This window comes from Malurus melanocephalus, unplaced genomic scaffold, assembly GCF_030028575.1.
Source record: "Malurus melanocephalus ecotype Western Australia unplaced genomic scaffold, MMel_1.1 scaffold_433, whole genome shotgun sequence".
In the NCBI taxonomy this organism is placed as follows: Eukaryota; Metazoa; Chordata; class Aves; order Passeriformes; family Maluridae; genus Malurus; species Malurus melanocephalus.
Genome location: NW_026623665.1, coordinates 8,581 through 35,649, shown reverse-complemented (window position 1 = coordinate 35,649; position 27,069 = coordinate 8,581). Strand labels below are relative to the sequence as shown.

Genomic DNA, 27,069 nt, shown 5'->3' with positions numbered 1-27,069 from the left:
GTAGAGAAGGCCACATTTTGCAATCTTTTATGTAGAGATCTGSCACAGTGTCTTCGAGTTCCACCCCTTGGAAAGGAGTTTGGAGGAGATGGCATTACACCTCTTTTGTCCTCTCTGCTGTGTTAGATGTCTTTCACAGCAGCTTGGGCATGAAAATTCAAAGGGAGCTTTGCAAGCACTCGGTGCCTCCATGGRTTTCAGCTCAAGGAGGCACTGATCCCATTTGGACCCTGCAGGTTCCCCTAAAGCTATGGTAGTAATTAATGTTAATTAGTGCCATGACTCACACAGCAGTGTGGGGATGAAAAAGGATTGCTTTCAAGGCTGGTGCTGTTATTAGACTCCTGCAATAAGAGGAGCCTTGCCTGTGGTTTCTTCACCCAGATCCATGGCCCTAAGGAGCCTGAATAGGATTGGAAGGACTGTGAAAATGCTTGGACACCACTCTGTGTTGTTTGTAACACCATTTTTTCTCTCTSTGTTGATTAAGCAGGTTTTGTAAATGCCAGTGAGGGTGAGCTGCTGAGAGCAGTTTCTTTTGTTATCCTATTTTGTGCTCCCTTGTCTGTTGTTATCGTTACACACTTCTCTGTGCAGCACTTGGCTACAGAGAAGAATGCAAGTGGTGACACAAGTGGGAGCAGAGCAGCTTTGAGGGCTTTTCCCAGTCCCTTTGCTTGCAAATGCTGCTTTTCCCATCCGTGCCCTTTGCTGGAACTATTGCAGTATGAACAGGGACATGGAAGCCTTTCTTTTCTGGAGGGCCAGGGGGAACCCAGGAAAAAAGGCAAAATATGTTTATTTTAGGGCTACCCTAGACCTCTAGAGACCCAGCTAAGGGAGGGTCTGAGACACTGGAAAGCTGACCTTGCCTTGCCTGGGAGCAGGTAGCTGAAGCATGGACCAGGGAGAGTGTGAGCCTCCCTGAGCTCTCTGAAAATGCTTTTCCCATGCTGTGAATTCATTCATCTTAAATGCATTTTTAAAATAGATTACCAAGCAAAAGGAGCTGTCTCATGAATCTGTTCTCATTAGCAAGCAGMATCAAAGCCATGTGGGAATGGTGTTCCAACGTGCTGGATGGGTTTGATGTGGCCAGTGAAGGAACATTCAGTCATTTAGTGACCTGAAAGCTGACAGTTTCTATGTTTATAAYAAACCCAGAGTGTAAGTGGAGTACAAATTAACAGCAGACACGTCAAAAAGGAGGTGGGAAATCATCCTTTAATGTGATTTTCCTTTCCACAAACATCTTTTCATCTCTCTCTCCTGTCTCTGTGGCAGATGCAGAAGAGCACAGCAATGAGTCATTGATCAGTTTTGGGGCTGATTACAGTAAATGAGGAGGAAGGTGATCCCTTAAATGGAGCAGTCAGGATTCTGACTGATTGTGCAGTTCAAGGTGAACTGCAGCCACAGCCAGTTCCAAGGTGTGAATGTGCAGAAATCAAGAAAGGAAGTCACAGTTGCAGCAGCTGGGGTTATGAGAAAGAACCATGGCATGGAAGWGGTCATGGAGATTTTGGTGATATGTCCAACAAAGCAATTTAGAGCCAAAAAGGGCTGATTAATCCTTGAAAGACAGAGTGGTGTTACTGAAATGAACGGAAACTGTAGTGAAACTGTTACTGCAATCCACTCCTGACATCCACATTTCAGGAAGCTTAAATTAAKATTGGATAAATATTCATTTTTAAAAATAAAACACAGAAATAGTGTGAAGATTAGAAAACGCACCAAGTAGCAAAGGATTGATGGATGCTCAGAGAGAATGAGGATGGTGAGAAGAGAGAATTTTGGAGGGAGACTCAGGTCAGGAAGCAGCAGAAAGTTAGAAATTAGAGGGCAAGGTAGTTGTACAGGCTGGGAATTGGGTCTGAGGGATACAAGTGCAGGATGCACAATTGCTTCAGGCAAACAACCAGGATGGAATGCATAAGAAATTCCAGAATATTCTCCTTGGTCCTCTTCCCTTGAAAATCTGTTTCCATCAGCACAGCATTGCTGCCATTCCAATGAGCCTTTTCCTGCTGTCCCCCTGCCTGCAGAGYGACAGGARCCCTCGGCTGGTGACAAATTCCCTGGTGTGGGTGCCCCAGGGTGGCATGCTGCAGATCTCCAAGACAATCCTGCASGCCGAGCTGCCCGGTGCCCGCGACTCCGACATCACCTACACCATCACCAAGGACCAGCCCAGACACGGTAAATCCCTCTGCAGGAAAAGTTTACCTTGAAGAATTCCCTAAATTCTGTGATATTTGATTTAATTTGTCTCAGAGGAAGGGGCTGCCTTCCTCTGAGAAGGCCCTCTGAGAAGAATTGGTAGGTAATTCTTGTCCCCAAATTCATTTAGAGAGGCTCTGAGCTCRACTCTCAGAGCAGTGACTTTCACCAGCAACATCGTGCTTTAAGAGGAACTTCTGGGCATGGGGTAAGGGAGAACTTGGAAAATTCTGGGATTTGTGACTRAGCTATAAATGGAGAGAAATAGTATGAAAAAGAGAAGGTGTCAGTGGAGGGAAAGGAAATACGGCAAGAAAAGAAAAATGTTCTTTTCCTATTCAGCATCACTATTTTCTTCACCAAAAATGTTTTTTGAATAAGGTATTTTGCACCTCTGATGAAAGGTGATACCACRTTTAATTTGCTGAGCAGGAGAAAATTAGAGGATCCCTCTAACAACACCCATGCCTTTTTTTTTTTTCCTTTTGCTGTGAGGATAGGCTGGTTTCCATAACAGCTGCCAGCAGCTGATTATACAGGTTATGTGAACAGAAATTATGTGAGTTTTGCAGGTTAGAAGAGAAGTAATTAATTTGTATTCCCCCTTCAGTTTTCTGCAGATGAAGGTCTGTCTTCTCRTTTTTAATAAGCATTTACATGAAAACAGGAATTTTTCCCTGAGGAGCTTGTCTCCTGCTACCTAACCCTAACTAAAATTTATAATCCTGTGTTTGTATCATCGTAATTATCGCTGCTGTGATTAATTCTGGTAATATAAACAGGTTTGTAGCTGCAGGTGAGGAAGAAGCAGCAGAAATCAATGATCTCCAGAATTTTATCTAAAATACTGTTTTGCAGAAAGGGAGGGAAAAAAATAAGAGAGAGAGAAATGTGGAAGATGGGTCCTGATTCCAGGAGGGCTTATCTGCCTAACTTAGTCTTTGACTAATGGGAAAGATATTCATACTTGTAGAAAACATAAAATTTGATTTTTAGATTTTTAGGGGACCTCCCATGAGCAAAACCATAAGATTTAGAATGCAATTAAGGTACTGATAAAGAAATTTTAGCCCAGAGTTTGATGATGGAATGGAAGTGTGATATTTCATCTTGCTGCATTACTTTTTTTGTTGCTCCAACTTCTCAAGGGTGGTTTGGGGAAATTAAATGGGAGAGTTTATGATGGATGTTTCACATAACAGARTGATTAATTATACATCAGCAGAATAATCAACCTGTTTAATAGAATTAATGAACAAGATTTCCCAAKGTCACCGGGATGTCTCAAGGTCCCCTGCTGGTATTTCTGTCATTTAAGACTGGATGGAAAGAAGCTGTGTTTTCATGAGTTGCTGTTTGCTGTTCCCAGGGGAGGTGGTGCTCCTGGTCCCAATGCCAGCAGACAGCCCTGCAGAATCCTGGCAGCTTTTACCCGATGGAAGAGCAGCCTCACCCACAACCTCCTTCACCCAGCAGGACATCAACGATGGCATCGTGTGGTACAGACACTCTGGGGCTGAAGTGGAGAGTGACTCCTTCCAATTCCAGGTATTCCTCCTAATTTCCCTGGAAACATCATGTGGCACTTCATGTGAGGTTACTCCACTTACGTCTTGTGATTCCAAGTTTTAAAAATGACACAAATATGTGTGTAAATATATACTGGCAAATACACCACCCTCTCATAAAAGCTGTAATATTTACACCAAGTGAAAAATGTTCCAGGTGCCTTTTTAGAAATGGTGTGTTTTGCAAGCCCCACAGCCACACAACCCTTGGTTTCTGAGCTAATAATTTAATTTTGGCTTCAGAGCCCTTCGTCTCACAAACAGGCCAAAAGGTAGAAATACTCCCCAGCAGCAGGGAAACGAAAATAAATCCCCACTCCCCACAGGTTTAACAGCCATAAAATTCCTCAGGCAGGTCCTTGCTGTTTGCTGGGAGGGTTTCACAGCCTCCTGTAACTCAGCCTACGTGAACACTTGCACACAGTGTWTGTTACATCTGGTTTACAAGGCAGAAGCAATTACTGTAGCACCAGAGAGGCAATTAAGGTAATTTCTAAAGTAATTAACATAAGTGATAATGAGGAATTTGTGAGCGTCAGTGTTGAACAAGCTAATCTTTGGCTTAATTGCTGCATTCCTCTTATAGACTATACATTTTGCATGACTTGAGTGTTTGGGTTTAGTATCTTGGAGCAGTAGRAATAATTGTACAGAGAACTAAGAAAGGGAGCTGAGAATACCTGAAAACATCAGGAGATYGTGGCATCCCTGTCCAAGCCTTGAATTTTGGGATGGGACATCTCAGGAAAGGCCAACATGTTATTTTCATCAGTGTTAGGACAGAGCAGGTGCAGCAAATGGCAAAGGTAACATCATTCCTTTCATTTTAATGTATTTTCTAGAAATTAAGCTTCATGAAGTCCATTCCTGCTCTCATAGTGCTCTGTGGAGTTTCAGAGCACATTGTCAATTCTACTGAAATTTAAAACCAGAATTGAGTCTATCCAAAAAGGGAGCTATGTTTCTTTGGGTATTTGCCTCACTCCAGGATTTCTGGAGACATTTGCAGGCTCATCTCTAGGAAATGGTTCTGRTACTCTGAATTTTTACCAATTTCATATGATTTGCTTTATATATCTTTACTGAGACTTGCAACTAGGAGTTAGATACCCTTGACTCAATTTTTGGTGCTAGAATGGAAAATTTTTGGAAAATATTTATGGTTCTGTGAAACACATCTTGGAAGTTGTTGGGATCACAGAGAGCTACTGCCAAGGGAAAGTTTGAAACCCTAGAAATGSTCTGGTGTTTTCTGTATCCATTCACATGGTTTTCCCTTCCCAGGTGTCCAGCTCTGCCAGTCCCCAAASCAGCTTGGAAAGCCACGTGTTCAATGTTGCTGTTCTGCCCCAGACACCCAAAGCACCACAGCTTTCCCTTGGCTCCTCTTTGCACATGGCTGTAAGTGAGATGGCTGGAATATGAATGGGAAAAAAAGACAGGCTAGAGGAGTAAATGGGGTGGTGGTGCAGGAAATAATCAGGAAAAGTTGAAAAGCTCAGTTTTAAAAGTGATGAGGARAAGCAGGGAGAGAAGCAAAATCAACATTTTGTGCAATTTTTCTCCTGTTCTGCATGCCAGGCATGGGATCAGGAAGGACCAAAGGAAGTGATGGGAGAGGGATTAATGAAAAGTCTGTGGCACAAGAGCCTTGTCAAGGTTTAAAATAGTGGCGACCTTTGCTGGGTGATAATGAAACATGGTCAGACTGCTACTTGGAGCCATGTATCTTCCTGCTCCAGACTTTTTGTTGTTGTCATTATTGACAGAATTGATGGGAGAGCTGTCTGGCAGAGCCACACAGCGCTGGGTTTTATAGCTAATTACTCCCCACAAAATTCAATAGGGCCATAAAACACATTTTACCTCACCACCTGCAAGTCCCACCTCTGGGAGAGACAAAAGAGGCCTTGGAGGCAGCGAGGGAGAAACATAACCTTAAATCTTTCCATCAAAAAATGCCACTTCCCTGCCCCAATGTGATTGAGTCCTGTTCATTCATCTTCAGACTCCTTCACAATGAGGCTTCTAAAGCTGAAAGGAAAGCACAATACTTTGAATCTTCCCATCCCTCTAGTCTTGACTTTGACTTGTGCTGCTGAGAAAGGTCAAGGGAAGTTTGGTGATTTTTTTTGGTTCAACTGGGCACAACATCTATATTGTTTTTTCTTCAATCAAGTTACATGTTTCCCCCACATTGGTAACCTTTTATATTTCAAAGAAGGTTATTGAAGTGCCCATATCCTTAATTTAGCTTCCTGTTTTGCTCAAGATCATGAAATGATACCCTCTGAGCTGTTTAATTTGGTGACTTCTTGGAGCTGTTAATTCTGCAGGATTAAGGTTCATGAATATGTGGAAATTTACTGGTTTTGGGCACTTCCAGCAGCACTATAATTGCTTTAACACCCTGCCTGCCCTTGGTTCATGAGAATGTTGTTACAGGATCAGAGCCATTTTAGACAGGCTTAAAACAAAAGTGAAAGCTTTGGTTCCTCTGTATTCCAGTGGAAAGGGCTGAGTCCTTTTCAGGGTTTCTTTTAAAAGAAAATCCAGTCCAGCCACATCAGACTATATGAGAAATCTACCCAGACAATGAATTGCATGTTCATCCAGGGAGTTTTTGTTTAAACTCTTTTTAGTTTCTATAGGTCAAAAGAGAAACCCAACCACAGTGTGGAGGTTGTGCATCTGCAGGGGACAGGGGGTCAGATTTTCAGATTTAGGTTCAAGAACTGTGCCTTTACATTCAAAAACTGTCTTATATTTGACTAGAGCAAAGCAAATGCTCTTTCAGTGCTCTTTTGGGTGAATCTTCCCATGTCTCTGGCCCTGATGCTCATGGTGTGCTGTGTTTATTGAGGTGCTGGAGGACCGCGTGACAGTGATTGAGCCCCATCACCTCTCCTTTGTAGACCCGGAGATTCCCAGTGAGAAAATCCTGTACAATGTGACTGTCCCTCTCCTTCCTGGGCAAGGCAAGTGAAGCTGTTGCTGCTGCATTCATTGCTGTGTTTCTGAGCATATCTCCTTTTTCGTTTGGATTATCACCCTGTGGAGGCACCTATGAATCCATTTGGCCYCCTACCTCAGCTTTTAAACCCCTTGTTCCTTAACCCCATTTCTTTAGGAGTGTTGCAGAGCTCAGATAGGTTTTATTACTGTGGCTTTCTRCTTCCCACCTTTCCAGTGAGAGGTACTTGAGGAAATTCCTAAATTAGGAATCTCTGTTTGATTTCTCACGTCCCTACAGCCCATCCTTGATGCAGTTACATCCGTATGACTTGTTCTGGAGCTGGTGCTAAGRAGTACCTGGAGAAAGCAAAAGAAGCTGTGCAATGAGGTGGAGTAATTAACCCCTGCTGTTAATGCTGGTGTCTCTTCATCCATAGGTATCGTGGAGCACAGGGACAGGCCTCTGTCCCCAGTCAGGTACTTCACCCAGGCAGACATAAACCAYGGCAGGATCGCTTATCGCCCGCCGACCGCTGCTCCTCACCTCAGGGAGATGATGGCCTTCTCCTTTGCAGGTGAGAGCATCCCAGGGCTCTTTGTGGGGCTGCCACAGGAGCTGCACTGCTGCTGTTCCTCCTTGATGAGGAAAGACTCCTGCCCACCTAAATGTCAGCACTTGTTTTCTCCAAAATCCTTCAATTCTACATCAACACTTGCTTTCCTGTCCTGACAACCATCACTCTTTGTCCCGCCAGGTCTCCCAGAGTCTGTGAACTTCCGATTCACAGGTATGTGAACCACTCACTCTTTCCTGGCCAAAGCAATTTTCATCCTTCTTTTGCCTTTCCCATTGCCTGTTACTCCTTGGCCTTTGTTCTGCTGCAGGCACACTTGTGGGTGCTCAGTAGGAATTTCTAGAAATGCATGTGCCTATGGAGTATTAATTCATCTGGGTCCCCACAGTGTTTTATAAAAGCTGAGCTGCAGCTTGCTAGAGAGATCTTTTCCCAGGGCTGCCTGGAGTCAGTCCTAAAAGCCTGATTCATTCCTGTTTTCCCCCCAGTGTGAACAAGGAGTTTTAYGCTGTCGTTTGTTTTAATGCAGCGTGGAGACATTTCTCCAATTAAATTGCCACAGATAAGCCGCTCGCTTGTTTAACACATCCTTCCCTTTCCCTGTGCTTCCTAGCTCTCACCAGCAAGGAGAAGTTCATTTTCTGAGTTAGGGGCAGAGATAAAAGCTCTTGGCTGGTGTTGAATTGTGAGTGTATCCACAGACAAAGGAGTGGGGTGGTGATTTTGGTTCAGAAAGGTGAATGCCCCAGGTGCAGAGTCCCTGTGAACCCCTCCCTGTGCTCAGGTGTGGTTTCTCTCTGTGCCCAGTGTCCGGTGGGGAGCACAGCAGCCCAGAGATGGTGTTTGTCATCCACCTGCTCTCTGCAGAACAGCAGCCCCCGGTGTTCCAGATTGCAGCTCCGTTCCTGGAGGTCAGCCAGGGGGGCAGAGCCACCATCGGTGAGTGGGGGRCACGGGGCAGGCGTGGAGCTCAGCCAGGGCTTCACTGCCAGGGGTCACTTGTGAGCCACTCTAGGAGTGAATCCCCTGATACAGCCTGAGCTTCATCAGGGGACAAACTATTTCCATGAAACCCACAGCTCTTGGGCTAGGGCAGCTCCACTATTTTTGTACTGATTGAGTTATGGCTTTTTTGGCTCCATTCACACAAGCACCTCACAAAACCTAAAGGCATGTTCCCAGTGAGGTGTCTGAAGCAATCCTCTCTTTCCCTGGCACAGGGATCCAGTTGGCTGTGAGTGACACRGATACAGCTCCTGAGGGTCTTTTCTTTGAGCTGGTGAAACCTCCCCATCATGGCATCGTGCTCAAGTCCAGYGCAGGAGTGCAGGAGCTCATGAGAGCAGGTGAGTGGAGTAAGAGTTTCCCTCAGTGCAGGAGAGGGGTCAGCCTGGCTGCTTTAGGTGCCCAGGAGGAGACAGATGCCCCTGGCAGATCTGGATGCATCCATAGGGAAGCCTTATACAGCTGAGAGCTCACAAAAAAGGAGGATTGGTGCTCTCCTTGAGAATCACAAGGAGTGGCTGTGTCCATGGAACTCGGAAGGTCACAGCTTTTCCTCTGCCCTGCCAGCTCCTTAATAAATGTCCTCATAACTCACAGTCCCGGCAGGACAGGATTAAATGCCAATTTAATACTTGATTAAGCCTTAGGCCCTTTGAATTGCATTCCTGCTCTGAACAGAGTCTTTCTGCTCGTGCGTTTGCTCCCTGCGAAGGCGACACCTTCACCTACGAGGACGTCACTCGGAACGCTCTGCAGTACGTGCACGATGGCTCAGTGGCCACAGAGGACAGCATGGAGATCTCTGTCACCGACGGTGCCACCACGGTCAGCACGGTGCTGAGGGTGGAAGTGTCCCAGCTGGACACCCACGGCCCACAGCTGGCCCCGGGCTGCTTGTTGGCAGCCACCGTGGCCAGTAAAAGCTCTGTGACTCTCTCCAGACTGCACCTCGCTTACACGGTGAGTTTTCATCTGTTTCTAAGCCCAGGGAATGCTGCCAGCCCCCTTTTCCTTATCCCCCACACGCCTCACTGATTCTGTGTAGAGAGCTCAACTTTTGAGTACTGCCAAAAAGGGGATAACAGACTCTTTCATCCCACAGGGATTTAAGGTTATCCCCATTTGACTGTGACAGAGGTGAACTGCCATGCTGAACATGAGAACCTACTTAATCCAAGATTTTTCTATCAAACAGACTTGCTAATAAAGCACGTGGATTTGTTAAGTGTTAATCCCTTGAAAATTTCAGCCCCTTCACTCACTTTGCAAAATCACCTGGTTTTTTTTCTGGACAGATTGGAAGGGGGAAGGATTAAGCAGCCCCAAGATGCTGCAGTGCTTGGTAGCTTGAGTTGGTCCCATGGGTTGTGTGCAAGAATTATCCTGCTGGTGACATTCCCAAGAAAGCTGCTTTACTTCTTGAAGATGATTTAGCAACCTCCTGAGGAAGGAGAGAGCACAGCTCAGGTGTGAGGCTGGAGAGACCTGAGCTGAGAGAGGATGGCTGTCACAGACATGATTGGGAATTGTTTTCCAAAGGGATCAGCCTGGATACAAGTCTGGAATCTGTCCTGTCCCCCTCGTAAGAGGGAAGGGAGCTGCTCAGGTTTAATCTGAGTAAGAGGACAGATAGGGAAAAGAGGATTTCACTCCTGACCCATGTGCTCAAAGATTTCTGCTTTGGGTTTTATTTTTTAACCACCCAACAAAACTCTTCTAAGAAAAATGACATCTGAGCTGCAAYACCATCGAGGTGGTTGTACTTAATGCAGTTGCAAAGAGACAAAATTAGCTGTTAGTTTAGTGTGAAGTAGTTTGAAAATGAAAATACCGGGTTTGTGTCTGGGGGACTGTGTTAATGTGATACAAGGATATAGAGAAAACCCCTCTGAGCTGAGAGAAAATGGAAATACATTTCTTGGCAGATTTTGAAAATGTCAACCCACTTGACTCTCTTCTCATCAGCAGAGCTTTATTTAATAGTCATCTGTGTGTCTGACCCAGCCAGGCAGATAAAATTCCCTATAAAACACTTATTCCTYCTTCCATTTTTAGTGGAGTGAAGCAATGCCTAATTTTGTCCTGTTTTGATTTCATTTGTTTCTTCRTGTTTAGGACAACAATTCTCCTGACTCAGAGATAAGAATCCAGCTGATATCTCTGCCTGCATATGGAACACTGTTAAGGACATCAGGCTCCCACGATGAAGAGCTTTCCAAGGTTTACAATTTCACCATGGAAGACATCAACAGTCAGAGGATCAGGTAGCAAAGAGCACTATTCTCCTTCAAGCCATACCAYTTAAAAGCTCAGTGGGCTTTTCCCCAGGGACTCCTGGGCTATGTTATRTTAGTGCACTGCTTCCAAGGTATTTTTTCCTTTCTTGTCTCTTGTATCCTCTGGGATTATGGATAAGTGCATTTTCCGTGTTGCTGCACATCTGAAATGGCAGAAGTTGGTATAGCTCAAATTATGGGGATTTTTCTGTGTCTATGATACCATGGTGACACTTCAGGTAGGCAACACCTAAACCAGTAGTTTTAAAGAATTCAGGAAATGAATGTGAATGAGGGTTGGRAACTGAGAGAGCACCTCTCTTCCAAGAGGATTGCCTCACCTCTAACTGCAAGGGTGGGATGTATTTTCCTGGGGCTCAGTGAGACTCCCTGACTCCCTGTGTCCTGATCCCACAGCTACTCCACCACGTTTGAGACCAGCAATCAGCCTGTCACAGACATCTTCCACTTCTCTGTCCTGGATGCTGACAACAACCGGCTGGACAGGCAGATGTTCACCATCACCATCACATCTGCCCAGGCACTGCCCTCGCTCCTCGCCTTTGCTGACCATGTCACTGTGAGTGGCTGCTCAGGACTGTGGCAACAGGGATGGGATGGGAGCACCTCAACAGTATTCCTGGACCCAGGGGAAATCACTGAACCAAATGTAATGTTGCTTGTGCAATGCAAAGGGTGAAGAAATCAGAGGAGGCTGGCAGTCCATCTGCATCTCTGAACCTCATCTGTTTATATCTGTTCCACTCAGGAGCTGGTTGTCTCTAGGTGATGTTCTTGGTATGAGAGGAGCAAGTCAGATTTATCCCTATTCAATATTTCATCCCTATTTTCACCAGCTTGTGTGTAAGATGAGTCTGAGGGCATCTGGTGCTTTGGACTGACACACAGYATCCCACACTCCTTATCAAAGCCTTTGGGAGTCAGCTCTCTCCTTTCCAGCTTTCTTTCCCCCTCCCTTGCCTTYAAAAGGCTCTCCTCAACAAGAAATGCAGGTGTTGCCCTCCAAGAGATCAGCATGACTGTGCCAGTTTTCCTGCCCTGATAAAGAATTCACAGGCTCCTCCTGGGAGGGCAGGCAGGCTCTGTTCTTCCCATCCCACCTCMCCTCCCTCTGAATTCCTGCCTAACAGACTTAGGGGAGGATGGGACAGCACTCCAGAGCCTGRGCGAGCCTCTTCCATGGAGGCAGCTTTGTTCAGTAAGGATTTGTGTTGTGTGCTCTTGCTTTCCAGGTGGATGAGGGGGGCAGGGTCCCGCTGCTGGCTCAACATCACTTCACTGCTCATTATGATGCTGCTGCCAGGGAGGACCTGAGGATCACTGTTGTCACCCTGCCCGTGTATGGCTACATTGAAAACACCAGGACAGGTGAACTGCTTGGCTCTGTTCTTCCTCCTGGCTGCTTTGTGGTGCCATCAGGAGCAGATCTGTCATATCACATGGTGGAGATTGCTTGTGCTGTGTCTAAAACTGCAGCTTCCCCAGTGCCCACTCTAACACAGCAGATGTTGTGTCCCTCAAAGGTCGCAAAATGTGGAAAGCCATGCTGTAGGAAGGAACATCCCTCCTCCTGCAGCCTTCACAATGTGCCTTTCTTCCCCTCATCCTGCTGAGTTTATGTTTGGTTTATCAGCCACTTGAGCRTCCTTTCACCGGTGATATTCTGGTTTGCAGGCGAGAGCTTCGGCCCACAGAGTGAGTCTGCTGGGACCACAGATGCATCCTTTTCCCTTCAAGATGTTCTGGAGAACAGCATTTACTACTTCCAGAGTGTCCATGAAAGCATTGAGCCCACAAGTGATGTTTTCAGCTTCTATGTGAGCGATGGCTTCAGCCAGTCAGAGGTGCAGAGCATCAACATCACAATCCAGGTACGCTGGCTGACAAAACCCTCTCCTCTCACATGAACACTTTTCAAGTGCAAGCTTTGCTCCTTGCTTTTTAGTACGTGGGGAGGGGATTAAAGGGAGATTCCATCCCCTGGCACAGGGGACACTGCCTGTGACACCCAAGGACAGTTGTGCACTGCAGTCTCTTCCCCAGGGCTTACAACCCTGGTGTCTCCTCCCTCTTGGAAACAGCCATGATGCTGGATAGCTTTGAAGGGACTGGTGATACCAGCAGCAGTACTGTCATTTGGGAGTTAGTGTTTCCTTCAGGTGGGTCTTTTTCCTGTGTTAATGTTCCCTTTTCTGGCTGTGTGCCTTTGTGCAGCGGCAGAACGAYGAGCCCCCCAGGATGGTGCTGGAGCCTGTCCTCGTGCAGGAGGGCTCAGCTGTGGTTATCACCAACACCTCCCTCAGCCTGCAGGACTTGGACACCCAGAACAGTGAGCTGATCATCGTGGTGAGCCAAAGTCCTGAGCATGGTACGTCCTGACAGCCTGGGGGGTCTTTCTGTCTTTGTGTCACAGTCCCAGCAGGCTGTGCTCATCCATCTGCCCTTTTCCAGGTGAGCTCCGCAGAAGGCAGAGCACGGCGGAGCCCCCAGAGCAGGGCCARGTGCTGGCCACGGGCTCATCCTTCACCTACCAGGACATTTTGGATGAGCTGATCGTTTACACTCGCAGCGGTGCGGCAGCACAGACAGATGAGTTCGGTTTCTCCCTCACTGATGGGCTCCACACGCAGGCAGGGAGGCTGGAATTCTCCGTGGAGCTGCCAGGGAAGCAGCCACCCATGGTAGCTGTCAACAGGGACCTGCAGCTCGCAGCTGGTATGGGGACAGGGATGGGAGTGGCATTGCTTGTGCTGCTGGATGGTGCTGTGTGAAAGCTGGGTTTGCTCTCTCCGGTGCAGGTTCTGCAGCTCCTCTCACAGCTCAGCACCTGAAAGCAGCCGCTGGTCATTCAGGGGACACGACCATCAGATTTGTCCTGAGGAGGGATCCCAGCAGGGGCCAGCTGCAGCTGACCACAGCTGATAGTCCAGTCCASATCTCTGCCCAAGGACCCCTCAAAAGTTTCACCCAGGCTGATATAAACAAAGGTGAGAGTGCTGGATTTTGGGTTGTGACAGTGAGTATAAAAACCATGTCTGGTTTAGGTGGTCCTGTGAGGCACAGGGAGTAGGACTTGGTAATCCTCATGAGTTCCTTCCAATTTGAGATATTCTGTGATTCTGTCATCTTTATGAAAGGGAGAGGATGACTTCGATGTGGGAAAGAATTAAGAGCAGGTTGTTACGTTACGGCAGAGCCACGCGTCATTAAAAATATGTTAAAAAGTCTTTCTCAGCAGAARAATAAAGAGAGAAAGGAATGAAGCTCAAATCCAGGAGCTCTGTCAAGCCCCAGGTCTCCAGGCTGATGGTGCCAGCCTGTCCAAACTAAGAATTAAATGCTGCAGCCTGTAATAAAGCATCTCTCCTGTCCCTCTCTCCAGGGCACGTGGTGTACAGCCACAGGAAAGGGGATCCYGGTGGAAATTTCCCCTTCACCTTTGATGTCATCGATGCAGACGGCAACAAATTGACAGACCAGGTTTTCCATATCCATGTAATAGGTAAAAAGTAGTGCTGAAGTTATGTTTTCTTTGCTGCAGAGCTCAGGCCTGCTCACAGTCTCCCATCCCACGTGTATTGCAAGGGAAAATGTAATTCTTGGGATCCAATTTTGATGTTCTGTGAATTCAAACTCCTTTGAAGTGAGGGGCATGGGGAGATTTTGCAGATGTAAGGGTTAGTTCTTTGACTTCTGACAAACTCWCTGAAAAGGTAGAAAATTTCATATGTTCATGCTGTTTAGGTTGTCTTTAAGACATTATAAGGTTGCCATCCCTGATTAATGGCAAGGCCCAAAGTTCCTGTTTGGGAATTACCAAGATGTTTGTGTGTGTGTGTTGCCTTTTGCTTGAGCACAAGTGGAAGRAGTGTGAGTGTCTCCTAACTCAGCTTTGTATTTAACCCTTCCAGAGGACAGATTTCCCCCCTCCATCATCACAAACAAAGGGCTGGTGCTGGAGGAGAACTCAGCAAAGACAATCACAACTCTCCAGCTCTCAGCCACTGACCAGGACAGCGAGGCCTCCCAGCTCCAGTACAAGGTCACCAGGCAGCCACAGCTGGGCCACTTGGAGCACGTGGCATCCCCAGGTGAGCAGRGAGGTGTTGGGCCATCAGAGCAGCAAAACACTGGAGGCTTTGGAGCTCTAAACAWTCACTTCAGGAGAAACGTGCCTTGAGAAGAGGCAGCAGCACAGAATTGTGTTTCCTGTTAGCAATGAAATGGCCATCAGCCCAGAGGGTTGGAGAATAGGGCAGAGCAGTCCAATAATCACCACTGAGGATTTATTCAGCCTCTGGGCCAGTTTATGGCCCTACTGCTGCTTCTGCATGACAGGAAAATCTTTGGCCTTTGCTGTGAACAGCACAGTGCCCCAAAGAATCCATCCCTTAATGGCCATGGAAACAGCACATCTTGGTGAACTGAAGACCTACTTTCTGTCCCCCTCTTGGGCAGTAAGTCCCTTGATCCCTAAAAACCAKCCTCTTTCCCTAGCTGTGCTTTGGGTGTAATGCTTGTGCTGGATAATGAATCYTGGTTGTTTAGGGAGGGGTGTTGGTCAGTCCTGTGGAACTCAGCAAATAATTACCTGCGCATGTGATCTGAATTTTAGAGCTGCTTTTCATGGCTGCTGACAGTGTGAGTGTGCTGCCCCTCTCTGATCAATTAATCTAAATCTATGCTGTCAGATAATGTGCTCTTCTGATTTCATTATCCTCATCTAAGATTATATTTCTTTTTCGCATTAGCTTTCTCATTAACATGAGATTAAAGTGGAAATATCTGCTATGTGTTTTCAAAATGCAGACAGTCCCTGTACAGCTCAGTTTTAGTGTGTGGTTTGCCTCATCTTCTCACCAAAAATGTGTTGAAAGGGCAGGAATAATGAATGAGTCATAATAAGTAAAACCCCTGCTGAGATAAATTAAAAACTTGCAATATTTTTGTCTAAATTGCAAACTGAACAGTGAATCTTGTACTTTGGAGGCTTGAATTAAGGATTTTATTCCTCCTGTGATTTAAAATGTGATGATGATTCTGATTTCTGTGCTTTTTCATGTCTGTGAGGGACTAAGGATACAGAGTCACAGACTGGGAAAGAGTTGTAACCATGATTTAAATGACCTAAACCTAAGGAGAGAGTACTGAAGTGTTCAAAAGAGAACCCAAACCTTTACAGCTAATGAGTTCTGAGGAAATCTTAGCTGATCATTCCATTTTGGCTCACTTATTTAAATCAGATGCTGCTGTCTTTTGTAGTGTGGCCAATACTTGTCAGCAGCATTTAGCGTSATGTATTGGTGGCAAACTTCTTGTCAGGGTGTTTGTTGATAACAGCAGTAAAACTGTTGAACACAGCAGYGAGATTTCAAAAGCTCCATGTGCTTTTTAAAATGTTTGTCAGGTACCTTTCTGTGGCTGTGGCACACCTGATGGCCTGTAAAGATGTCACTATAAATCTGTGCTGGAAAAGGGAGCTGTTTGAAATGCAGGGGTATGAGGAGGGGCAGAGAGAGCAGACACTTGGAAGGCATTTTGGAAAACTGTTGTGAGGCAAGGAGATTTTCAGCTCATCCTCAGTGGTGCCATGGTTGAGTTAGTCCTGCCCAGCAGCTCCAAGTGTTTACATGGACCATTTTTCTCCCAGCTTCCCTCCCCACTCCAAGCAGTGTGTTCGGACAGTGTGAGATCAGAAAAACCCGGATTTCTTCTTGCAGAGGTAGTTTTTAGGAGGCTCTGTGTCAGCTAAATCCCTGCCTCAGCTGAGGCTCATGAGACAGACTGACTTGGAGCAGAACAAGCCAAAACTGAGTCCCTACAGCTCGATATATCTCACTTCCTGTACTTTTCCCCTGCCTTGCTCTTTTTGTTGCACATTTTCCCTCTTTTATTCATTTTCCAGGGACAAGGATTAGTTCCTTCAGCCAGGCAGACCTGGCCTCTCACAGCATCCAGTACATCCACACCAGTGACACGGAAAAGCACATGGATTCCTTCACCTTTGCTGTGTCTGACGGGACAAACGAGGTCAGTCCCAGCATGGCTTTGGCCTGGCTGCTCTTCCTTCCCCTGCTGTGAGATTTCCTCGTGGGACTGGCTCACCAAGATTGAGTGTCTGGTTTTCAGCTGCTTGCCAGCTGCTCCTGGAGCTCAGCTTTGAYCCAGTGCGCTGGCAGCTGAGTGATGACAGCCAGACCCTGGAGAAATGCCYTCTTCCTGCTTTCTGAAAGGGAAAAAGCTTAGCTGCAYATAGAGGGAGAGGGGCAAAACACARTGAGRGAGGGAGGGAAAGTGGATAAATATCACAGAAAGAGGGAGAATTAATTAGTGGAAGGGATAGAAAAGGATGGAGGTTTAGAAGCTCAAATTTACTCACTGGTCAAGGCTGAAATGAAGTGACCCAAACTKGGTATTATTGTGAAATGACACTCTTGGAAGGCTGAATTCATCAAGAGAGGCTTTTCCTCCTGTCCCAGGTGAGCCAGACATTTGACATCACCATAAACCCCGTGGATGACTCCTTACCTGTAGTGCAAAGCTTCGGGATGACAGTTCAGGAGGGGGTGAGAAAAACCATCACCGAGTTTGAGCTTAARGCAACAGATGCTGACACAGAGGTAAGGCAGGACCCTCCCTGGCCTCCTCCCTCTTTCTCTTCTGCTGCACATCTGGGCTGTGGGGAAAATGKGCTTGTGTTTCAAGACTTATGCCCTTGACACTGAATTTATGCCTAGTATAGGTAAAATCCTGCTCCATGGGCTTTTGCTGCTTCCACCCTGGCAGATGTGGCAAGGGACACATTCCTTGCCTGGAATGGCTGCAGGGCTGGGGGCTGCTCTTGTGCTCATGGAGCTGTCACAGAGATGGGATCTGTCTCAGAGCAGAACCATTAGGTCAGTGGGATGTGCCTTGTTTTGTAGGAAGTTGGGACAGGGATAAGGACAGGGTTTGGGGGGATCAGGAATGTGCTGTGAGCCCTGCTGGAAACACCAACACAGAGAAGCTGTGTGAGCAGAGAGGCCCTGTGCAGGCCTTGTGAGCTGGAAGGACAGGCCTGTCCTGGTGCTGAGGTGGTGTCCCCAGCTCTGCCCTTCCATGTGCTGCTCCAGGTCGAGTCCATCACGTTCAGGGTGGTGCAGCCACCCCGGCACGGGCTGATCGAGCGCGGTGGCCGCGGGCAGCGTCCCCTCCCTGCCACCACCTTCACCATGGAGGACATCTACCAGAAGCGCATCAGCTACAGCCACCACGGCAGCGGCGCGCTCCGGGACCGCTTCACCTTCACCGTGTCCGACGGCACCAACCCCTTCTTCGTGGTGCAGGATGGTGGGAAGAAGGTCAGGGATGAGGAGGGGTGGGAAGGGGGCCTTGGGAGCTCACTGAGCTGCTGTGGYTGCACTGAAAASAAGGCTGARTGTTTRARTGTTCTCAGTTATGTGATGCCTTCACCCTTCCCTTCCCTTYCCCRCCCTCTGTGGATGCAAACTCATCCCAGCACAGCCAAAGGGATGTGGTGGGTGAGGCTCTGACCCCCAGAGTGACACCCATCTCTGGATTTGTGTCAGGTGGTGACAGCAGCACCGCAGCGTTTCCAGATCGACATCCTCCCTGTGGACGATGGAACCCCCAGGGTGGTCACCAACCTGGGCTTGCAGTGGCTGGAGTACACGGATGGCAAGGTAACACCTGCCTGGGCTCAGCTTGGGTCCTTTCTCAGGCCATTCCAGGGCCTGAGAAAAACATCCTGATCCTTGTTTTTATTTTTGTGATGGATAATACCCACCCCAAGGTATATTTTTAGCTTTGCTGATGGTGGGGATGTCTTGATGTTGTGCTGCAGCAGCCATGGCAGAGATATATGGCTTTCCAAGGACATGGCACAGGAATTTTTTTCTGTAACATGCCTTGGTTTTGCTGAGGCCCAGACAAAACCCCAGGAAACTCTGAGCTTATTTTTGAGGAGCCAGCATTCACTGCAAAGAAACACTGGTTTGTCCCAGAAAAAAAAAAACAAGTGGAACATGCTGTAGTAAGAAATTGTATTAAGAAATGGCTATCTCAGCTTGAATTCCTCACTTTGGGAAAAGCACTACTGCAGCCTCAAGCAGCTAAATTTTCTCTCTTTCTCCTGCTGTTAAAAACATTTTGTTTTTGAAGAGAAAGCAAAATATGGTTCCACTGAATCAGATCTGTGTCAGCACAGCTCATGGAACAGAGCTTTGCAGGTGATTTGTCCTAGCTCTTAGCCCCAGCCTAGACAGGGCTGGGGCAGCTGCTTCGGATTTGCTTTTCTTTGAGCCACATTTGGTTTTTKTAAATGAAACAAAATGAGGCAAAATTTGAATCCTTCTTGTGTTGACAAACACCTTGAGGGCTGCCTTTCTGTTCAAGGCTGCTCTTTCACATCCTTAGATTTTCTGTCACAGAGAAGTGTTTTGATAGAGGGGTGCTTGGGCTTTTAGTGTGAACAGTCCATCAGCCTTGCACTGCTGGAGCTTCAGTTTTACTGCCTTGGTTTGGCTTTAATCCAGGCCACCAATCTCATCACTAAGAAGGAATTACTGACGACAGATCCTGACACACATGACAAACATCTGATCTACGAGATAACAAGTGCTCCCAGAAATGGTCATGTGGAGAACAAACTGAAACCAGGGACAGCTGTTACCACCTTCACACAAGGTATGGAGCTGGGCTGTGTCCTGCTGCCTTTTTCTTGCAGCTGCTTCAGTTTGTTAAGGAAAAGAAAGGTGGGAGGGGAGAAGACAAGGGGTGTGCCAAAAATAAGCACTGAATTTGGCTGTCAGTTGCAGAAATCCTGTCATTTCTTATAGATGCTAACCTGAATCCTGTAGCTGCACCCAGGTTCTCCTTAGAGCTGGACATGGGACTTGGGGCAGTAAAGAGGAGGTTTAAATGTTGGGTTCTGATCATCACAAGGTCTGGTAGATGTGCAGAGTCAGCAATGCAGGGAAAGTTCACTCTTGCAGGGCTGAGGGAAGGGTGGGCAAGGGGGTAACTGCTTCCCATGCCGCTGTGATCCCCCATCCCTGTGGCCATGTGGATCCGTGTTTCCACACTTCTAACCCACAAAACTGCCCCTGGATTTCTCTGTTGGCTCACTGGATGTCCCCTCCTGGCAGAGGATGTGAACCAGGGYCTCATTCGGTACGTGATGCACGACGAGAAGGCTCAGGAGACCATGGACAGCTTCCAGTTCCTSGTGAAAGATGGCAAACCCAATGTGGTCAGTGGCAATATCTTCCACATCCAGTGGTGCCTCCTCAGCTTTACACACACCAGGTAAGAGTGTGTAAACGGGGGGTGCAGCACGTGGCTGGGAGCTGGGCTCTTCCCTGAGCATGGGAATGAAATTGTGTCAGTGAGGAGAGGGGTTGCAGGGTTAAACCATGGAACAGCTGCCCTATGCCCAAGTCTCTGGTTATTATTTTCCACAGAGGCCATGCTCACCCTGAGTGTGTGGTGGTCACACAAACACACAGGATTTGCTCCCCAGCTGTTATTTGTGTCTCCTTGATCCCTTTCCAGCTACAAGGTGAGGGAGAACGCCGGCTCTGTGAGCATCACCGTGAGGCGGCTCGGGAACCTCAACCAGTACAGCATTGTCCTGTGCCACAGCAAGCAGGGAACAGCCACTGCTGGCTCGGGATCACAGCCTGGGGACAGGGACTACACCGAGTACACGGGACAGGTAGGTGGGGATGCACCAAACCTGTGCCACAGTGAGCAGGGAACAGCCACTGCTGGATCAGGATCACAGCCTGGGGACAGGGACTACACCGAGTACACGGGGCAGGTAGGTGGGGATGCACCAAAGGGATGGCCTGACTGTACCCACCACTGAGCCTGGGGGAAAGAACGGATGGGAAGTGCTAAAAACACCAAGGAAGGCGTGTTTCATCTGTAAAACCATGTGGGCTGTCAGAAGAGGGAATGACTCAGGCGAGGGTGAGACAGGAAGGATGGGAAGCTCCTGACACCAATCCAAGCACAGCAGCTGGATGGATTGCTGCCTTCCAGGTGCAGTTTGAGGAGCGGGAGGACACCAAGGCCTGCACCATCGCCATCCATGATGACGACGTGTTCGAGGGCACGGAGAGCTTCTCCGTGGAGCTCAGCATGCCAGCCTATGCCCTGCTGGGGAATGTCACCAGAGCCACTGTCACCATCATGGACCCCGAGGATGAGCCCACGCTGCAGTTCGACAGGAGCACGTTCCACGTCAGCGAGAGCGCCGGCCTCCTCTCGGCTCCTGTGGAAAGGAAAGGTGGGTCAGGCTGGGCAGGATGATGTCCTGAGCCCCACGGGAGAGACAGTGCAGAGGGGAAACCCTCAGGGCAGAGAGGGAGCCCTTGGGGTTTGCCTGCTTATGCTTTTGGGGTGTTCTCTGATGTTTTACAAGTGCTGTGGCACAACTGCAATGACAAGCAACACGCAGGGCAGTGGGTTTTGGCTTTTTACTCTTGCTGTTAAAGCTTCTTGGTTTTGAATTCATGACAACTCCCAGCATGAGCAGGAGCAAACCCTTGGATTTATTTGCTGCTACTCTGTGATCTGGATGATGCTTGATGTGGGCCCTGTCACCAGGCTGTGTGTTCTTTGATAGGCAAGTGCCACCAGTTTCCTGAGTGTGGATTAGGAAAACAGGCCTGGAAGTCATGTCTGAGCCAGCTGCTGTGCRAGTTTAGGAACAGGGACAGTGTTCTTTTTCACTCCTCCCCCTTTTTGTGAATGCTGCTTTATTATTTAAGCGATAATAATCCCACCAAGTGTCTCCACCAAGCAGATTAAAAGTATTTCCCCAGAATGATGGGATTTCCCTGTTCCTTCCTAGGGGATGCCAGCAGCACYGTGTCTGCCATCTGCTACACCGTCCCCAAATCAGCCAAGGGCAGCAGCCTTTACATGCTGGAATCCGGCTCCGACTTCAAGTCCCGGGGGCTGGCGGATGAGAACCGCCTGGTTTTGGGGCCKGGTGTCACCCTGGTGACCTGTGATGTCACTCTGATCGATGACAGCGAATATGAGGAGGAAGAGGAGTTCGAGGTGGTGCTGGCMGACGCCTCGGACAACGCCCGCATCGGCGGCCGCGCTTCGGCCAACGTGGTCATCGCCGGTCCCAACGACGCCTCCACYGTGTTCCTGGGCAATGCCACCTTCACCGTCAGCGAGGCCGCGGGTGAGGAGCAGGGGGCTGTGCTGGGGCTCACTGGGGGAGCTTTCAGCAGGAAGAGGTGTCAGAAGGAGCAACTCAGGGCACAGCACAACTGTCAGAGGGGTTCCCTCAGCGAGGGTGGGAGCAGGGCTGGAGGGAAAGGAGTGTGTTTGTGGTACATGGCTCCTCTCTCAGTTCATTCTCTCTCGTGTGCCACCGGTGCTGCAGGACACATCGAGATCCCGGTGCTCCGGCGAGGCCCCGACCTCTCCACGCCCACGTCAGTGTGGTGTGCCACTCGGACATCAGACCCRCCCTCTGCCAGCCCGGGAGTCGACTATGTCCCCAGCTCCAGGAAAATAGAGTTCAGGCCAGGCAGGACTGAAGAGGTGAGGAGCCACTTGGACTCGTGCTGCACCTCCTCCACCTGCTCTCCCCTCTTGTGCTTCTGTGCATRTCTGCCATTTGTTTTAAAAATCCTCTCAGGCCACTTGAGAACTGTCCATGAGTCTGCTAGGCACAGACTGCCATCCCATCAGCACTCCATCTGGGGGAGATTTGTTCATGTCACCTCTTCCAGAATAAAGATKGCTGCCTGTCCTCTGAAATGACATGCTGGATTTATCTAGAACATTCTTTACGTTGATCAGTGGATTCAGAATAGGCCTGGCTTTACATTAGACTGCGAAATGTGAGTGCTGGGAAGGATGAAATCTTGGTACCTCTAACAGCAGGAATTCCACTTTCCTCCCAGTTCTGCCCGCTGACAATCCTGGATGATGCGCAGTACCCGGTGATAGAAGGGCTGGAGACTTTTGTTGTTTATCTCAGCTCCCCGCACGGAGCCGAGCTGGCAAAGCCCTTCCAAGCCATCGTGGCCATCAATGACATCTTCCAAGATGGTGAGTTATCCTGGCAGCTGGATCCTGTCCATGCCAGCCTCTCAGCTCCCTGTGCATCCTCAGCACCGCCTGGCTCTGTTTCTGCCCCYTGCAGTGCCCAGCATGCAGTTCACCAAGGACACCTACACGGCCAAGGAGAAGGAGGGGACCCTGCACATCCCCATCTTCCGCACGGGGGATCTGAGCTATGAGTCCTCTGTCAGGTGCTACACCCGGAGCAGGACAGCACAGGTCACAGAGGACTTCACYGAGAGAAGGGACACTGAGGAGTCTCGCATCACTTTCCTCAAAGGCGAGAAGGTGAGCTGGACTGCCTCGTGCAGCAACCAAGAACCATTGCTGGCACTGGGTTCACATCTCCTCCTGAGCTCTGCATCGTCACAGGGAGCTGACAGAGGCTGTCCAGGCTGCTTTCAAATGACACAAATTCTTGTCCTGCCAATATGACCTGACTCTGAAAGGGTTGTGTGTTTCGTAATGAAACTGGTTAAATTGTGAAATGCAAATGTGATGTGTCAGGAGGACTCAGGATTGCTGTAGCAGAGAGTTGTGGGTTTGTGGAAGGAGATGATTTTGCTGCTGYGTGTCTTCACATAACAGCATGGTTTGTCCACACTGACAAACAGAAGGGTTTCTTTGAGGATGGAAGCAYTTGGATGTGAAACCCTGGATGAGGAAGTCCAGCTTGGCCTTTATGTGATTTTATTGGATTTATCAGTGTTTGCTACTTTCTCCTCTTGACTTGGCTTTAGGTGAAGAACTGCAGTGTTCACATCACTGATGACTCTGCCTTCGAACCMGAAGAGCAGTTCCAGGTCTATCTGGGCAGCCCACTCGGGAACCATTGGAGCGGAGCCAGGATTGGGAAGATGGAYGTGGCCACCATAACTGTCACCAATGATGAAGATGGTGAGTGAGGCTGCTCAGCTGGGATGTTGTGGTGGCTCCAAGGGCATCAGCACAGTCCCAKCATTGACTGAAGGGAGGGCTTGAACCACAGTGCTTGGGCCTACCACCTCTCCTGTTCCCCATTCCTCTGCAGCTCCACGGGGAGTTCCTGTGCTTCCCCTGGGAGATGTTCCCTTCCCTCCACAGCTTCACAGCCCGGAGAGATCTGTGAGGGAGAAGGGGGATGCTCTGGTGTGAYAGCCAGCATGCAGCAGGGATTTGGSGTGTGTGGGAGGCAGGRATGGGAGAGCCATTTGCCCTCTGTAGCCCAACACACTWRTTAGGTTCTGCCCTGATTCCCACCSAAACSTGTCTRGCCCCTGCTTTGAGGAGCCCCTTGCTCTGAAGGTGTGTCAGTGAGTCTGAAAGGAGCCGAGCTGAGGCGGTCAGGGGTTCAAAGCTGAGGCTTTTTCCCTCCCTGCTCCTCCCTAGCTCCCACCATCGAGTTCGAAGAGGCCGCGTACCAGGTGCGGGAGCCGGCGGGCCCGGAGGGAGTGGCCGTGCTGAGCGTGCCGGTGGTGCGCAGAGGGGACCAGAACAGAACCTCCAGGGTGCGCTGCAGCACCCGCGACGGCTCCGCACAGGCCGGCGTGGATTACTACCCCAAGAGCCGCATGCTCAAGTTCAGCCCGGGTAAAGGGGCCTTGCAGGGAGGGTTAGAGCTGGGGGCATGGCCAGGGATGTTGGGGTGTGTCAGAACATCCAGGAGATTTGGGAAAAGACACTTTTCACTTGAGGTTTGCTGCTTTGGAATAATAATTTTATTATTCCAAAAAGCTGATGTATGAAACACAAGGTGATCAGAGGAAGAAGCACCAGAAGCTGGCAGAGCAAAGTCCTCCTCAGGGGTTGTAGGGCTGTGAACACCTCAGACCATGTGGCTGCACCAAGAAGCCCTCACCAAACAGCCCTGCACACTGATCTGAGGGAGAGCAGGGATGGCGATGTGCTCTGCATCCCACATTTTCCTCCCTAATACGAGATATTATTAATCCTCAGACGGCACCTGCTAGTAAATCTGTCACTGGATCGATTGGATCAGTTGTCATAGCTGGAGTTTTATGTTTAGACTAGGCTCCTGTGGGTAAATTATTAGCAGCAATAAGTGGAAATAAAATTTATAATGTGTATTTTATCATAATGTCACTGTGGTCACAGCCTAGAGCAGCTGCACAGGGTTTGTAGGAGAGCTGCAGAGCAGTCTCTGATGACGAATCGACTTCTCTCTGTTTTTCTTGCACTCACTCCCACAGGTGTAACCCACATCATGTTTAAGGTGGAGATCATGTCCAACGAGGACCGGGAATGGCACGAGTCCTTTTCTCTGGTGCTGGGCCCGGACGATCCAGTGGAGGCAGTTCTTGGAGACACCAGCACTGCCACCGTGACTATTCTGGATCAGGAAGCAGCAGGGAGCCTGATTCTCCCCGCACCTCCCGTGGTGAGCAGATGTGATTTAGTGCCCTTCAAACACAGACTGGAAACCAYAGTGGGATTTCTGCAATGAAATGTAGAGCTGCAGTGACAATGTGGGAGGGAGGGATGGCTTTTCCCACCATTTCCCTCAGCCCCAGCTGAACGCTGCCCTCTTGCACCCGCACAGGTTGTCACCCTGGCCGACTACGACCGCGTGGAGGAAGTGACCAGGGACGGTGCTAAGAAATCCCCTTCCCCAGGGTACCCCCTGATCTGYGTCACTCCCTGCGACCCTCACTTCCCCAAGTACGCCCTCATGAAGGAGCGCTGCAGCGAGGCCGGCATCAACCAGTCCTCCATCCAGTTCAGCTGGGAAGTGGCAGCGCCCACAGATGGCAACGGAGCCCGGTCACCTTTTGAGACCATCACGGACAACACCCCCTTCACCAGCGTCAACCACAGGGTACGTGGGGAGGCACCGGCATGGTGGGGCTGAAATTCCGGCCTGAAATCTCCCAAATCCCTTGGATTTGGGACTGGGTGTGACACACGGGTGTTTGGGTTCAGAGAATTCAGTGCTGCTCCTCCCTGAGCCCGGCTGGAAGCACCAGCGGGTTCCCCCTCCTCGTTCCTCAGGTGCTGGACAGCATCTACTTCAGCCGGCGCTTCCACGTGCGCTGCGTGGCCAAGGCAGTGGACAAGGCTGGCCACGTGGGGACACCCCTGAGGAGCAACGTGGTGACCATAGGCACGGACAGTGCCATCTGTCACACCCCCGTGGTGGCAGGGACGGCCCGAGGCTTCCAGGCACAGTCGTTCATTGCCACGCTCAAGTACCTGGATGTGAAGCACAAGGAGCATCCCAACAGGTACGAGCCTGGAGAAGGGGGGAGCGCAGCCCTTTTGCAGCCCCCTGGGGTTATAGAGGTGCCTGGGTCACAGGGAGAGCCTGGGGTGAAAACACAGCCCTCCTGCAGTGTGGGGTGCTGGGGTTTGTGCTCCCACTGTTCTCACCCTGCTCTGCTGAGGAGGTGCCCTTCCCTCAGGAACTGGAGTTGGTGGCACAGCCTAAGGAGCAGATGTGGAGCTGGGGAAATGCAAACTGAACATCAGGCTCACCTGCCTGGSCTGTGCTGCTGGTGGATCCTGGGCCTGCCAGGGTTGCTCTCTTACACATTCTCAGTGTGATTTTTATTCCAGGATCCACATCTCAGTGCAGATCCCCCACCAGGATGGGATGCTGCCCCTCATCTCCACGCTGCCGCTGCACAACCTGCATTTCCTTCTCTCCGAGTCCATCTACAGGCACCAGCACGTCTGCTCCAACCTGGTCACTGTCAGAGACCTCAGAGGCATCTCAGGTACCTTTCCAGGCCAGCCTTTGCTTCCTGAACGTGGAAGGCTGGGGAAAAAATGCAGAGAGGGAAGCTTTGTCTTCCTCTGGGCTCTTGCCAGGATGTGAATAAATTCTGTGCTAACAGCAGTGACCAGAGGTGCCCCATTAGAGATGGGATTCCAGGCTTGGGAATGTTTGAAATCACTCTGTTTGAGGAGCCTGTAGCTTCCCTGATGATTTTCTGCTTTTCAAATCTCTCTTGTGATATCCACATGGTCAGAGAAGGATCTGCAGGGCTGGATTGCCCTGTCTGAGTCACTGAGGTCTCCCAAGAGGCAACAAAATAAATTCACTGCTGAAGGAAATGTCAGAGCTGAAAAGAACAGGCAGATTGTGTCTCTGACACTCCAGGGAATGAGATCCATGCTAGATCCATGGTGGACAGCAGGTTGTACTTCATTCTGGTAATTCTGCGCTCAATCTGTTCCCCGTTTCTTAAAGGTTAACTTCAGCTTTGAATGAACAGGTCCATAAGTTTGATTTTTAGGGTGCTCACCCCATTCCTGTAAYATTTTCCCATGAAGAGCTGAGGATGTCCAGTTTGACCCCCAGGATAACGAAAGAAAAATGAGCTCTGATTTGAGAGTGAAACAAAACCTCCATAC

General features: G+C 49.1%; 1 protein-coding gene across 1 annotated transcript in view; it reads left to right on the top strand.

Moving 5' to 3' along the window:
* FRAS1 (Fraser extracellular matrix complex subunit 1) overlaps nt 1-27,069 on the top strand; it is a 102,549-nt gene that overhangs the window by 69,837 nt on the left and 5,643 nt on the right. The window contains exons 29-64 of the mRNA XM_057380028.1: nt 2,049-2,202; nt 3,593-3,771; nt 5,076-5,192; nt 6,655-6,769; nt 7,184-7,321; nt 7,502-7,534; nt 8,129-8,260; nt 8,542-8,667; nt 9,039-9,286; nt 10,442-10,590; nt 11,020-11,182; nt 11,856-11,991; nt 12,298-12,494; nt 12,838-12,991; nt 13,075-13,338; nt 13,422-13,610; nt 14,006-14,125; nt 14,535-14,714; nt 16,529-16,653; nt 17,103-17,243; nt 17,736-17,963; nt 18,192-18,305; nt 19,158-19,308; nt 19,770-19,929; nt 20,176-20,338; nt 20,668-20,914; nt 21,482-21,826; nt 22,031-22,191; nt 22,557-22,704; nt 22,799-23,004; nt 23,457-23,613; nt 24,085-24,285; nt 24,906-25,093; nt 25,256-25,531; nt 25,705-25,937; nt 26,269-26,506. Coding sequence (XP_057236011.1) covers nt 2,049-2,202; nt 3,593-3,771; nt 5,076-5,192; nt 6,655-6,769; nt 7,184-7,321; nt 7,502-7,534; nt 8,129-8,260; nt 8,542-8,667; nt 9,039-9,286; nt 10,442-10,590; nt 11,020-11,182; nt 11,856-11,991; nt 12,298-12,494; nt 12,838-12,991; nt 13,075-13,338; nt 13,422-13,610; nt 14,006-14,125; nt 14,535-14,714; nt 16,529-16,653; nt 17,103-17,243; nt 17,736-17,963; nt 18,192-18,305; nt 19,158-19,308; nt 19,770-19,929; nt 20,176-20,338; nt 20,668-20,914; nt 21,482-21,826; nt 22,031-22,191; nt 22,557-22,704; nt 22,799-23,004; nt 23,457-23,613; nt 24,085-24,285; nt 24,906-25,093; nt 25,256-25,531; nt 25,705-25,937; nt 26,269-26,506 — 6,276 coding nt within the window. The remainder of the gene's footprint in view (nt 1-2,048; nt 2,203-3,592; nt 3,772-5,075; nt 5,193-6,654; nt 6,770-7,183; nt 7,322-7,501; nt 7,535-8,128; nt 8,261-8,541; nt 8,668-9,038; nt 9,287-10,441; nt 10,591-11,019; nt 11,183-11,855; nt 11,992-12,297; nt 12,495-12,837; nt 12,992-13,074; nt 13,339-13,421; nt 13,611-14,005; nt 14,126-14,534; nt 14,715-16,528; nt 16,654-17,102; nt 17,244-17,735; nt 17,964-18,191; nt 18,306-19,157; nt 19,309-19,769; nt 19,930-20,175; nt 20,339-20,667; nt 20,915-21,481; nt 21,827-22,030; nt 22,192-22,556; nt 22,705-22,798; nt 23,005-23,456; nt 23,614-24,084; nt 24,286-24,905; nt 25,094-25,255; nt 25,532-25,704; nt 25,938-26,268; nt 26,507-27,069) is intronic.